At 46.4% G+C, this 14,425-nt stretch overlaps 1 protein-coding gene across 1 annotated transcript in view; it reads left to right on the top strand.

The window, feature by feature from the left end:
• LOC136627330 (zinc finger protein 271-like) overlaps positions 1–7,031 on the top strand; it is a 95,277-nt gene extending 88,246 nt beyond the window's left edge. Inside the window, exons 9-10 of the mRNA XM_066602345.1 lie at positions 559–661; positions 4,974–7,031. Of these exons, the coding sequence (XP_066458442.1) occupies positions 559–661; positions 4,974–6,910 (2,040 nt within the window). The 3' untranslated portion in view covers positions 6,911–7,031. The remainder of the gene's footprint in view (positions 1–558; positions 662–4,973) is intronic.
• The last annotated feature ends 7,394 nt before the right edge of the window (positions 7,032–14,425 follow it).

The following is a 14,425-nucleotide window of genomic DNA, read 5'->3' as shown; positions in this document are numbered from 1 at the left end:
ATAGATGATCGGAGAGATCTCTGTATTGACCCCTGATATATCTATATATAGTTATTTGGTTGCCCCTCAGCTGACTTTTTAAAAAAAAAATAATTTTGCTAACCTTTCTGGGTGTTGTAGTCCGCCCATTCTACTTATTAGTTGGGTTTTTTTTGCCCTTCTTTGAACCCGCTCAAGCTCTGATATGTCTTTCTTGAGTACCGGTGCCAAAAACTGTCCACAATTACTTGTCTGATGACCAAGACTAGTAAACCAAGACATCTGGACGTAAATCCCGGATAATTGTCAGTACAGCTAAAGATAAAAAGAAATACACTTGTCAGATAATCGGGAAGAGAAACGCACTTAATTCTGAAAACAAGCGTTTTAATGAAGCCAAACTTCATGAACCTGATGACCGAATCAATTTAGGAAGCCTCCAATTTTGATGTGACTGATAACTGCTGCTGTCCGGTCAGTTTTGGTCATCATGATGATTAATGACCTTTTCTGGTCATGTAAAACCTTCCACACGACTTCTCCAACCGTCTGCTGACTTTTACAATATTTGTCTCACAGCTTTTGTATCCGGATGAAGATCTAACCAATATTACGACTACAGAGACAAATGTGAGGGGCGATCAGCGGTGTAAAGAGGGGATTCCTACAGGTAACCGCCCAGGTGAGTAGTAACCACTAAATACAGCAGAGAAGAATCATAGAATGGAAGAGTTGGAAGGGACCTCTAGGGTCATCGGGTCCAGCCCCTGCTCAGTGCAGGATCACTAAATCATCCCAGACAGATATTTGTCCAGCCTTTGTTTGAACATTTCCATGGAAGGAGAACTCGCCACCTCCCGTGGTAACCTGTTCCACTCATTGATCACCCTCACTGTCAGAAAGTTTTTTTCTAATGTCTAATCTGTTTCTCCTCCCTTTCAGTTTCATCCCATTGCTTCTAGTCTTTCCTTGTGCAGATGAGAATAGGGCTGGTCTGCAGTGTGACAGCCCTTCAGATATTTGTAGACATCTATTAAGTCTCCTCTTGACCTTTTGCTTTTGCAACCTGAACATTCCCAAATAATTACCAATCCTCATAGCACAATATTTGCAGACCGCTCACCATCCTGGTAACTCTTCTCTGAACTTGCTCCAGTTTGTCTGTCTTTTTTTAAATCGGGGTGCCCAGAACTGGACACAGTATTCCAGATGAGGTCTGACTAAGGAAGATAGAGGGGATAATGACCTCATGTGATCTAGACTCTCTGTTTATCTTAATTAGAGATGAGCGAGCGTACTCGCTAAGGCAAACTGCTCGAGCAAGTAGTGCCTTATGCGAGTACCTGCCCGCTCATCTCTAATCTTAATACATTCCAGAATTGGTTTTGCCTATTTTTTTGCTACTGCATCACATTGTTGACTCATGCTCAGTCTGTGATCTATTAGTCACAGATTCTCCTCGGTCACCGGCTGCAGATAGTTATGTAGATTTATTCATTCAGCTGGAGTACAAACTAAATATGGATGACATGTGATACCGTTATAGGTGATAACACAGGATGGGCATTTACCGCCCAGACATGAAACACCCCTATGTGAGCGAGGACTACTATTCATTATATGATGTCTATACTGATGAGGGAGAAATGGTTTTCCAGCTCCGGTACGAAGGGTCCTTTTACACTGACCAACTCTTGATCTGATGTAACCAGCGCTGATCGGTAGGCAGGTCGGTCGCTGCTGGTTTACTTTATGTTTTACACATGCAAAGAATTACTGCTACGGGAACGAATGATCTTTAGTCTGACCGCTGATGCACATAGGCCGGCTGGTCATCTCCTCGGTAATATGGAGGGATGTAAAGCTACCAGGGAGCATTTTATGCTTGCTGAAAAGAAGATATTGCAATAGAAAATGGGGAAAAAATGACAAATGGTGCTTTTAATAAATCTACACAAATTCTAGTGGTCTGCTTTTTCGCCACATATTGTACTTCATTTAGCTGCAACAAACAATGTCAGAATCCCTTGGATATGCAAAACCTTTACAGAGTTATTGTATGTTAAAGTGACACATGTCAGATTTCAAAAATTTGCTCCGTCACTAAGGCGCAAACAGGCTTCATCACTAAGGGGTTAACATAAGCTTTTTCATTTATGTGATTCACATAAAAAACTGTCCTATTCTGGTTTGATTCACTGACCAGAATCGGACATGCAATGTCTACTGCCTGCCAGCATGGGGCAGCACACAGTCCATATGTGCCCATGTGATGTCCAATGCGAGTTCTCAGGCACAACTCTCACTCAGCCATCTGAATATGGCCGACCAGATAAATCATATTTCCGGTGTCACATCTTATCTCTCAGCTGGGAGTGAATGCGGTTTCTTAGAATCCCACTCCCTTACATTGTACTGTAGATTATACAATCCCGCAGTGTGTGATCTCACCGTAATACTCTTCCAGTTGCCATAAATGGGCACAATTAGGAAACAGATTCCGAGTAGTTTCATCCTAATATAACGTCTGAGCCGATTATAAGGGGGTTGGAGATAAAGTAACGGCTTACAGATGTGTTCTCTAATGGCTCCAAAGAGTTAGTTCAGAATCAGGAAGAGTCTAATGGCCGGACCGCCATCAGGGCAGGATAAATGGTTACAGAGGCCCCCGCTGGCTGCTGCCTGCCTGTCAATAAAGATATCAGTATGTCCTGAGCCAAGTCAGTGATCGCCAGCACTCTGCACACTAGCAGTAGGAATTATATCTCGGGCGGTTGGATCCCTTTAGCCCCTTCCCGCTATATGACGTACCGGTACATCATGGGAGCCTCGTACTTCCCACAACATGACGTACCGGTATGTCATCGGGATAGCGCGAGATCATGACTGACCTCGCGCTATCCCGCAGCGGGAGCCGGCTGTCGGTCACAGCCGGCGTCCTGCTGCAACAGCGGGGGGGGGGGGGGGGGGGGCATCGGAGTTGCGCCCCCCGCTGTTAACCCCTTCCCTGCCGCAATCTAAGTAGATCGCGGCAGGGAAAGAGTTCAAAGAGGGAGCGTGCTCCCTCTCTGTCTCCGTCCGGCTCTCGCAATGTTATCGCCAGACTATGTCGTCCTGTATTGCCAATGCCTATGATTGCTGTATAAGCGATAAGGCATGGCAGAGCAGTAGCCCTGCCATGCCTTATCACAGCGATCATAGGCATAGTGCTGCAAGTCCCTCAGAGGGACTCACATTGTGTAAAAAAAAGAGTAAAAAAAAATGTAAAAAAACCCATTTTTGTGCTTTTTTTAATAGCATATTTGGCATTGACGCGTCCGACACGAAGTGTACAAAAAGTTGAACATGCTTTTTAGCATTTTGCCTCCCAAAAAATGCAATAAAAGTGATCAAAAAAGCTGTACATTCCCCAAAATAGCACCGAAAAAAACTACAGCTCGCCACGCAAAAAGCAAGCACTTATACGGCCGCATCGATGGAAAAATAAAAAAGTTATGGCTTTTGAAAAATGGAGATGGAAAAGTACCAAAAAGCGCTTGGTCCTCAACGCCAAAATAGGCCGTGTCATTAAGGGGTTAAGGAGCCCCCCAGTGGTCAATGACCGGTTACTCTGCTCCCCACCTCCCACTAAAGATGCCAACACCACCGCCCACCCGTCCCCTGGGGCTCTCATTAATCTCATTATATGGGAGCCCAATATATCTCCTGGCGGCTCTGTGTAATGGTCAGGGCCCGGCTGGCAGGAATATATCACAGGCCCATGAGTAGCGGCCCGACATAAGGATGTGTTCACACGTAGTGGGTAAAGACCACAACCAATCTGCATCACATTTCAGTCTTTAGCACTGGTGTGTATTTTGATGCAGATCTGCATCAGACTTCACCCCTTCAGTTGAAAGCAGGAAATCTACTGCAGATCTGTGCCATAACCCGCACCGTATAGTGTGGATTGTCATGCAGGTTTTGGTGTGGACCTGCAGCACAATCTGCCGTGTGTGAACACACTTTAAGGGTGGAAACACACGGTGCAGTTGGCCACACAAAATACTGGCATAATTGCATGGCGACTGGCCGCAGTCGGTGGGCACGGTCTGCTTGTGTGTGACCGGCCACAATGTGTCCTTGCATCCTTGTTTATCTATTTAACAGGAATCAGAACCAAGGCCATAACATAATTACAGCACCAGAACCATGCTTGGTGATATACATAGATGCAATACTAGAACCAAGCTTAGTACGTAAATACAGCAGCTGAGCCAAGCTGTGTACATGTATACAGAACCAGGAACTGTATTTCCCCTTTATGACCAGTTTCAGATGAGCGCATTAAGGGCACATTTTACAGATGTATCCCAGCCCGACTGCAGGATTACAGAGCAGAGCTTGCCGCATGACCGGGAACTATGAAGTGTATAGACTGCAAGTAGAAGCAGGGGCATACAAAGAACCCATGGGGACCCAATCCAAGACTCAGAATGCCTCCCTGCCCCGGCCTAGTCCTGGTCTGAGGTGACAGAATATAGAATTACTGTATGTACCAAGCTGTCTTATAGATGAGCAGTTCTGTATTTGCTGCACACCGTGTGTTACTGACATCCGGCTTCATGGGAGATTTTATATGAGTACTAATGTTGGTGCAGAAATGGCCGAACTCCATCTGTATGGAATATACTATTCCTGTAGCTTGGGCTCGGAGATCTACCGGGGACAGGAGCCCGGGGCTTGTGGGGGACTCTGCTGCAAATTACTCTTCATGACCCTTTTTCAGACCCCCCAGGACCCCCATGTTATTGATGAAAACCAGAATTAGTTACTTGTAAGTCCCAATTCACAGCTGTAGTTTTTGGTGATGTTTTCTGCAGACAATCACTTGGTGGTTATGTGAGCTGCAAACCAAGTGACTTCTATAAGTGAATGATCCTCCCTCACTTGCTCTGTCAGGATCATTTTTAAGATCTATAATATGAAAAAGAAATTAACTTTATTCTTGGCAGATGACGGTACCGGGAGCTCAGAGGGACGTCTGATATCTGCAGATTGTAAAGCAGAGGATTGTGGTATCATACATGCTACATATGAAGAACCTGCGATTATCCCAGATATCCCCTCAGCCCTTCACAGTAAAGACCCATCATCTGATCCTCTCATACAGGTCCCATCTTCTGATTCATCACAGACTGCTAAATTTCACAGAAGGAGAAAACCTCAAAGAGCTGACAGAAAGGAGAAGCCATATTCATGTTCTGAGTGTGGGAAATGTTTTACAACAAAATCAAATCTTGTTACACATCAGCGAATTCACACAGGAGAGAAACCATTTGTATGTTCAGAATGTGGGAAATGTTTTGCTTTTAAATCTCGCCTTGTAAAACATCAGAGAATTCACACAGGTGAGAAGCCATTTTCTTGTTCAGAATGTGGGAAATGTTTAACTCATAAAGCAGGCCTCATAAAACATATGAGAATTCACACAGGAGAGAAGCCGTTTGTATGTTCAGAATGTGGGAAATGTTTAACTCATAAAGCAGGCCTCATAAAACATATGAGAAGTCACACAGGAGAGAAGCCGTTTGTATGTTCAGAATGTGGGAAATATTTTACCGTGAAATCACATCTTGTAAAACATCAGAGAATTCACACAGGAGAGAAGCCATTTGTATGTTCAGAATGTGGGAAATGGTTTGATTTTAAATCTCGCCTTGTCGCACATAAGAGAATTCACACAGGTGAGAAGCCGTTTGTATGTTCAGAATGCGGGAAATATTTTACAAGGAAATCAGACCTTGTTACACATCAGAGAATTCACACAGGAGAGAAGACATTTTCATGTTCAGAATGTGGCAAATGGTTTGATTTTAAATCTCGCCTTGACGCACATCAGAGAATTCACACAGGTGAGAAGCCATTTGTATGTTCAGAATGTGGGAAATGTTTTGCTTTTAAATCTCGCCTTGTAAAACATCAGAGAATTCACACAGGAGAGAAGACATTTTCATGTACAGAATGTGGGAAATGGTTTGATTTTAAATCAAATCTTGTTACACATCAGAGAATTCACACAGGAGAGAAGCCATATTCATGTACAGAATGTGGGAAATGTTTTACACAGAAATCAGACCTTGTTAAACATCAGAGAATTCACACGGGAGAGAAGACATTTTCATGTTCAGAATGTGGGAAATGTTTTACACAGAAATCAGACCTTGTTAAACATCAGAGAATTCACACGGGAGAGAAGACATTTTCATGTTCAGAATGTGGGAAATGTTTTGCTTTTAAATATCGCCTTGTCGCACATCAGAGAATTCACACAGGTGAGAAGCCGTTTGTATGTTCAGAATGTGGGAAATATTTTATCGTGAAATCACATCTTGTTACACATCAGAGAATTCACACAGGAGAGAAGACATTTTCATGTTCAGAATGTGGGAAATGTTTTGCTTTTAAATATCGCCTTGTCGCACATCAGAGAATTCACACAGGTGAGAAGCCGTTTGTATGTTCAGAATGTGGGAAATATTTTATCGTGAAATCAGACCTTGTTACACATCAGAGAATTCACACAGGAGAGAAGACATTTTCATGTTCTGAATGTGGGAAATGGTTTGATTTTAAATCTCGCCTTGTAAAACATCAGAGAATTCACACAGGAGAGAAGCCATTTGTATGTTCAGAATGTGGGAAATGTTTTGCTTTTAAATCTAGCCTTGTAAAACATCAGAGAATTCACACGGGAGAGAAGCCGTTTGTATGTTCAGAATGTGGGAAATATTTTACAAGGAAATCAGACCTTGTTACACATCAGAGAACTCACACAGGAGAGAAGCTATATTCATGTACAGATTGTGGGAAATGTTTTACACAGAAATCAGACCTTGTTAAACATCAGGACACTCACATAGGAGAGAAGTCATTTTCATGTTCAGAATGAGGGAAATGTTTTACTCACAAAACAAATTTACTGCAACATCAAAAAGTTCACACAGGAGAGAAGCTATTTTTTAAACCTGTTTTTTCTAACCATGATGAATAAGAAATGTATGTAATTACCGATAAACATCCGTTATCCGGAAACGAATATAATCCAGATAACCCACCTTTATATCAGCCGTGTACATAGAATATTTCACACGTCTCTAAACTTGTTTCTAACTGTTCATAAAAGTTTACTTGTGTAACTTACATGTTTGTATTTGGGCCGATCTTTCCTGTTCCTATTAGATGATGTTTCCTCAGAACTGATGGAGATGAGGGAGAGCTGGTACCCATTATGTGTATAAGTAGTGAGGGGAGAATCACTGCGGATCCCGGACTTGGTGATCCTTTCATAAATGATAATGGTAAGAACCGTATTCCAGCACTGAGCCCAGCAAGGGCGTCTCCCCTCCATCTCATCACTATAGGGTCATATACTAGGAAGAGTCGCACACAGTAATATACAGCTGTGATCACATGGGAAAGGTTCTACAACTTCAGGGTGCGGGCAGACGAGCGTAGGCGTATTTACGTTCGCACGAGCGCAACGTATAATCGCCCGAGAAAACGTTTTTCACCGATCACGACCATGTGAACGAATACATTCGAAACCATTGCCTCAGATGGTCACGTATATATGTTTGGTCGCAAAAACGTGCCGTTTATGCGCTCGTCTGCCCGCACCCTCAGTGTAACATATCAGACTTTATTTATACAGGACTATACAACTTGGGGCGCACAGCCCGATAAAACAAACCCCCTACATGTTTCACACTCAGATGAGCTCTGAACACTCCAGATTTCAGGAGAGCCAAGAGTTTTATACATAAGTGACAACTTGGGAAATCTGCTGCGACATAATAGCCCATATCAGGGTGCAAACATTTACAGATCCGGTAGATACTGCCAACAGGAATACATAAGATCTTACTTAGACTTCAAGCCTAACAGAACCCGGGCGCACATCTCCGTAATCCAGTAAGACTCACGTAGGAAAGGTTTTCTGTGCCAATCACCTCACTGAGAAGGAGGATTAACCCTTAGAAGACATATTGAATGAATGGTTTTGGATGAAATGTTGTGATGTCATTCAGGCAATATGGGTTCTTTGTACATTATAGCCATTTCCTTCCCTGGGAGGGGATTGGCACAGGAAACTATTGGTACATGAGTTTCCTGGATTATGGAGTTGTGTGCCCGGGTTCCGTTAGTCGTGAATTCTAAGTCTGATCTTATGTATTTGTTCTGACAATATCTGCCCGATCTCAGATTTATATTTTCACTTTCTGTGGTGATTGAATGTAAATGTTCGCTCCCTGATATGGACTATTGTGCCGGACCAGATCTTCCAAGTTACCACTTATGTATAAGCCTCTTGGATCACCTGACATCTGACAAGCCCTGATTAACAACTTACCTGAGTTGGAAAGGTGTAGGTGGGGAGTTTAATGGGTTCAGCACAAAGGGCTCTACCTAATTCACTAATCTCAGTCCTTGCCACACACTCCCCTAGATGCTGAGGCACCTCAATAGTCAGGGAGCGGCTAGCAGTCCATCAGGATTCCATTAGGTGATTATAAGGAGCTGATGAGCACCAGTGGCAGCCGCAGGCCTGGCAAAGCCCTCCAAGTCAGCTAGAAGCATGGCGTAATAGATTGCATATCAGTTATAGAGCTCAAATAGAGATATCAATCCCACTGTGCCGTCCCAGCCCTGCATGACCACGTCTCCCGCAACATTGTACGCGCCCTCACCAACGCGGTTACTGCCAAGGTCCACTTAACAACGGACACGTGGACAAGCACAGGCGGGCAGGGCCACTATATCTCCCTGACGGCACATTGGGTGAATTTAGTGGAGGCTGGGATAGAGTCAGACCCTGGGACCGCTCACGTCCTACCCACCCCCAGAATTGCGGGCCCCAGCTCGGTGGTGGTATCTGCGGCGGTGTATGCTTCCTCCACTAAACCACCCTCCTCCTCCTCCTCCACAACCTCTGTCTCGCAATCAAGATGTGTCAGCAGCAGCAGCACGTCGCCAGCAGTCGGTGTCGCTCGTCGTGGCAGCACAGCGGTGGGCAAGCGTCAGCAGGCCGTGCTGAAACTACTCAGCTTAGGAGATAGGAGGCACACGGCCCACGAACTGCTGCAGGGTCTGACAGAGCAGACCGACCGCTGGCTTGCGCCGCTGAGCCTCCAACCGGGCATGGTCGTGTGTGACAACGGCCGTAACCTGGTGGCGGCTCTGCAGCTCGGCAGCCTCACGCACGTGCCATGCCTGGCCCACGTCTTTAATTTGGTGGTTCAGCGCTTTCTGAAAAGCTACCCTCGCTTGTCAGACCTGCTCGGAAAGGTGCGCCGCCTCTGCGCACATTTCCGCAAGTCCCACACGGACGCTGCCACCCTGCGCACCCTGCAACATCGGTTTAATCTGCCAGTGCACCGACTGCTGTGCAACGTGCCCACACGGTGCAACTCTACGCTCCACATGTTGGCCAGGCTCTATGAGCAGCGTAGAGCTATAGTGGAATACCAACTCCAACATGGGCGGCGCAGTGGGAGTCAGCCTCCTCAATTATTTTCAGAAGAGTGGGCCTGGTTGGCAGACAACTGCCAGGTCCTTGGAAAGTTTGAGGAGTCTACCCAGGTGGTGAGTGGCGATGCTGCAATCATTAGTGTTACCATTCCTCTGCTATGCCTCTTAAGAAGTTCCCTGCAAAGCATAAAGGCAGACGCTTTGCACTCGGAAACAGAGCCGGGGGAAGACAGTATGTCGCTGGATAGTCAGAGCACCCTCCTGTCTATATCTCAGCGCGGTGAGGAGGAGGAGGAGGAGGAAGATGAGGAGGAGGGGGAAGACACAGCTTGGCCCACTGGTGAGGGTACACATGCTGCTGGCCTGTCATCCTTTCAGCGTGTATGGCCTGAGGAGGAGGAGGAGGAGGATCCTGAAAGTGATCTTCCTAGTGAGGACAGTCATGTGTTGCGTACAGGTACCCTGGCACACATGGCTGACTTCATGTTAGGATGCCTTTCTCGTGACCCTCGCGTTACACGCATTCTGGCCACTACGGATTACTGGGTGTACACACTGCTCGACCCACGGTATAAGGAGAACCTTTCCACTCTCATACCCGAAGAGGAAAGGGGTTCGAGAGTGTTGCTATACCACAGGACCCTGGCGGACAAACTGATGGTAAAATTCCCATACGACAGCGCTAGTGGCCGAAGGCGCAGTTCCGAGGGCCAGGTAGCAGGGGAGGCGCGGAGATCAGGCAGCATGTACAGCACAGGCAGGTCAACACTCTTTAAGGCCCTTGACAGCTTTATGGCTCCCCAGCAAGACTGTGTCACCGCTCCCCAGTCACGGCTGAGTCGGCGGGAGCACTGTAAAAGGATGGTGAGGGAGTACGTAGCCGATCGCACGACCGTCCTCCGTGACGCCTCTGCCCCCTGCAACTACTGGGTGTCGAAGCTGGGCACGTGGCCTGAACTCGTGCTGTATGCCCTGGAGGTGCTTGCTTGTCCTGCGGCTAGCGTCTTGTCAGAGAGGGTGTTTAGTGCGGCTGGGGGAATCATCACAGATAAGCGTACCCGCCTGTCAACCGACAGTGCCGACAGGCTAACACTCATCAAGATGAACAAAGCCTGGATTTCCCCAGGCTTCTCTTCTCCACCAGCGGACAGCAGCGATACCTAAGCAATAGGTAGGCTGCACCCGCGGATGGAAGCATCGTTCTGTATCCCCATCAAAAACGGGGACCTTTTCGCTTCATCAATCTGTGTATAATATTCCTCCTCCTCCTCCTGCTCCTCCTCCTGAAACCTCACATAATCACACCGAACGGGCAATTTTTCTTAGGCCCACAAGGCTCAGTCATATAATTTTTCTAAACAATTTTTATACGTTTCAATGCTCATTAAAGTGTTGAAACTTTCACCTCCCCCAATTTTTATTTTAACTGGGCTGCCTCCAGGCCTAGTTACCAATTAAGCCACATTAACCAAAGCGATTAATGGGTTTCACCTGCCCTCTTGGTTGGCCATGGCCAATTTTTCTGATGTACATTAGTACTGTTGATACAGCAATTTTTGTGGGCCCTCGCCTACAGTGTAATCAAATGAATTTTTAGCCCACCTGCATTACAGCTGACGTTACATCCGCTGTGTTGGGCAATGCAATGGGATATATTTATGTACCGCCGGTGGGTTCCAGGGAGCCACCCATGTTGTGGGTCCACAGGGAGTTGTAAATGCATCTGTGTCCACTTCTAAAGAACCCCAGTCTGACTGGGGCATGCAGTGTGGGCCGAAGCCCACCTGCATTTAACATGACATTACTACCTCAGCTGTGATGGGCACTGCAATGGGATATATTTATGTACCGCCGGTGGGTTCCAGGGAGCCACCCATGCTGTGGGTCCACAGGGAGTTGTAAATGCATCTGTTTCCACTTCTAAAGAACCCCAGTCTGACTGGGGCATGCAGTGTGGGCCGAATTCCACCTGCATTTAACATGACATTACTACCTCAGCTGTGATGGGCACTGCAATGGGATATTTTTATGTACCGCCGGTGGGTTCCAGGGAGCCACCCATGCTGTGGGTGCACACGGAATTCCCATTGCGGAGTTGTACCTGCCTGTGACTATTTATAAAAAAACGCGGTCTGACTGGGGCGTGCAGACACCTTGACAGAATGAATAGTGTGTGGCACATAGGTTCCCCATTGCTACGCCCACGTGTGCAGCTCCAGATGGAGGTGGCACAGGATTGGATTTCTCATTGCTTCTGTACAGCATTGTGGGCTATCGCCCCGCCCCTTTTAAAGAGGGTCGCTGCCTAGCCGTGCCAACCCTCTGCAGTGTGTGCCTGCTTTTCCTGTGGCAGACGCACTTATAAATAGACATGAGTATGGAGTGGCATGAGGGCAGCTGAAGGCTGGGCAGGGACAGTTTGGTGTGCGCTGTGGACACTGGGTCGTGGGGGGGGGGGGGGAATTGGCAGCATGTAACCCGGGAGAAGTGGCAGCGGAGTGTCATGCAGGCAGTGATTGTGCTTTTTTGGAGGTAGTGCGGTGCTTAGCTAAGGTATGCATTGCTAATGAGGGCTTTTCAGAAGTAAAAGTTGTTGGGAGGGGGGGGGCCCACTCTTGCCGCTATTGTGGCTTAATAGTGGGACCTGGGAACTTGAGATGCAGCCCAACATGTAGCCCCTCGCCTGCCCTATCCGTTTCTGTGTCGTTCCCATCACTTTCTTGAATTGCCCCGATTTTCACAAATGAAAACCTTAGCGAGCATCGGCGATATACAAAAATGCTCGAGTCGCCCATTGACTTCAATGGGGTTCGTTACTCGAAACGAACCCTCGAGCATCGCGAAAAATTCGTCTCGAGTAACGAGCACCCGAGCATTTTGGTGCTCGCTCATCTCTAGTAAACAGGGATTTTGGGACTGCACAGCTTAATGACCTGACTTTAAGAAATGCATTAGAAAATATCTCTGTGATCAGTGGCGTCCCCAAGAGGCAGGTGCTGAGGTGCGATTTTCCAATTTTGAATAGATTGAGTTGTTATATTGGGTCACAAAAGTAAGGAATGAAGTGGTGAAACAACTTCTGATACCTGGTGGCTATAGACGCAGGGTTCTCGACCTGGCCCACACTCACATATTGGGTGGTCATTTAGGGGCAGACAAAACACAGGAACATATTTTACAAAGGCTCCTGTCTCACACTTTAGAAGCCCTTTGATACCACTGCCCATAATTGAAATGGCATTTGAGCGAATTGCTATAGATTTGGTGGGACCCCTAGTGAAGTCAGCTAGAGGTCACCAGTATATCCTTGTAATCGTAGACTATGCCACGAGATATGCAAAAGCAATTCCCGTGAGGAACACTTCCTCTAAATGTATTGGTAAGGAGTTGTTCCAGATGTTCACCCAGGTGGGTCTTCCCAAAGAGATCTTAACAGACCAGGGGACCCCATTCATGTCAAAGGTGATGAGGGAACTCTGCAAGTTACTGAAGATAAAGCAATTGCGCACTTCCGTCTATCACCCCCCGAGAGATGGGTTGGTGAAAAGATTCAATAAAACACCAAAAAATATGCTGAAAAAGGTGGTAGAGAAGATTGGCCGGAATTGGGACTGTTTGCTTTCGTATTTACTATTTTTCACCCGTGAGGTGCCGCAAGTCCCCATGGGGTTCTCTCCCATTGAGCTATTATATATGCATGACAACCCCGTTGACTGCTCGACATAGCTAAGGAAACAAGGGAGAATGAAGCCACCCCACATAAGAGTATCAATGAACATGTGGTCCAAATGCAGGAGAGAATTACCAAAATAATGCCACTAGTGAAAGAACAGCTCCTACAAGCGCAAGAAAGGCAGGCTAACGTCTATAAGAGGTCGGCCAAAGTCAGACAGTTTAACCGAGGGGATCGGGTGTTGGTTCTGTCCCCTATAGTAGAAATTAACTTTTTGGCAAAATGGCAGGGTCCATATGAGGTGGTGGAAAATGTAGGGATGGTCAATTATAAAGTTCGCTAACCAGGTAGGAGAAAGCTCATCCACATTTACCATGTACATTTGTTAAAACCCTGGAAGGAGCGGGATTCACTGGGTTCTCCCTACTTGGTTATGGAGCCAGAGTGTAATATCCAGGAGGTGATTATAGCAGAAACCCTGTTGAAATCCCAGAACCAAGAAAGAAAATAATTTTTGCAGAGGAATAGGGATCTGTTCACTGACCGACTTGGTCATGCTAAGGTCATGGAGCATGAGATCTGTATGGACCCTAACCCTTTCCAATCCACTGTATGATATCTGAAGACAATCTGATTGAAGGGTGTACAGCTCCGATGTCGGAAGATGCCCGGCAGGGTATTCTTACTGTATATTACTGGCTGGTCTGTTGTCAGGGGCCTCTCCAGCATGTCCCATACCGCAGTACTGTCTCTAGCCAGCAGATCGCACCATTGTATAATGGCTGAAAGAGAAAGCCCCCTCGGAAAGCCTGAATTCAAAGTTGGATTGCAAAGGGCTAATGTAAGGGTCAGCATAAAACCCTACAGAATCCCCGAAGCCCGCAAGGAAGTAGTGTCCAATGAAGTAAAAAGGATGCTCGAGCTGGGGGTCATTGAGGAATCCAAAAGTGGGTGGTCAAGCCCCATAGACTTGGTGCCGAAGAAGTCAGGGGAATGGCGTTTCTGCAATGATTACTGGAAGTTAAATGAGGTTTCAGAATCTGATGCATACCCAATGCCCCGGGTCGATGAACTAATTGGCAGACTTGGTTCAGCCCGGTATATAAATACACTAGACCTCACCAAAGGATATTGACAGATTCCCGTCTGCCAAAGCAAAAGAAAAGATGGCTTTTTCCACCCTGGAAGGTTGTTTTCAGTATATAACTATGCCTTTCGGATTTAAAGGAGCCCCCGCAACATTTCAGAGCGTGATGGACAAAA

The sequence above is a fragment of the Eleutherodactylus coqui genome, chromosome 5 (assembly GCF_035609145.1).
Source record: "Eleutherodactylus coqui strain aEleCoq1 chromosome 5, aEleCoq1.hap1, whole genome shotgun sequence".
NCBI classification, from domain to species: Eukaryota; Metazoa; Chordata; class Amphibia; order Anura; family Eleutherodactylidae; genus Eleutherodactylus; species Eleutherodactylus coqui.
Note: the sequence above shows the minus strand (reverse complement) of the source record. Positions and strands in the feature narration are given on the sequence as shown.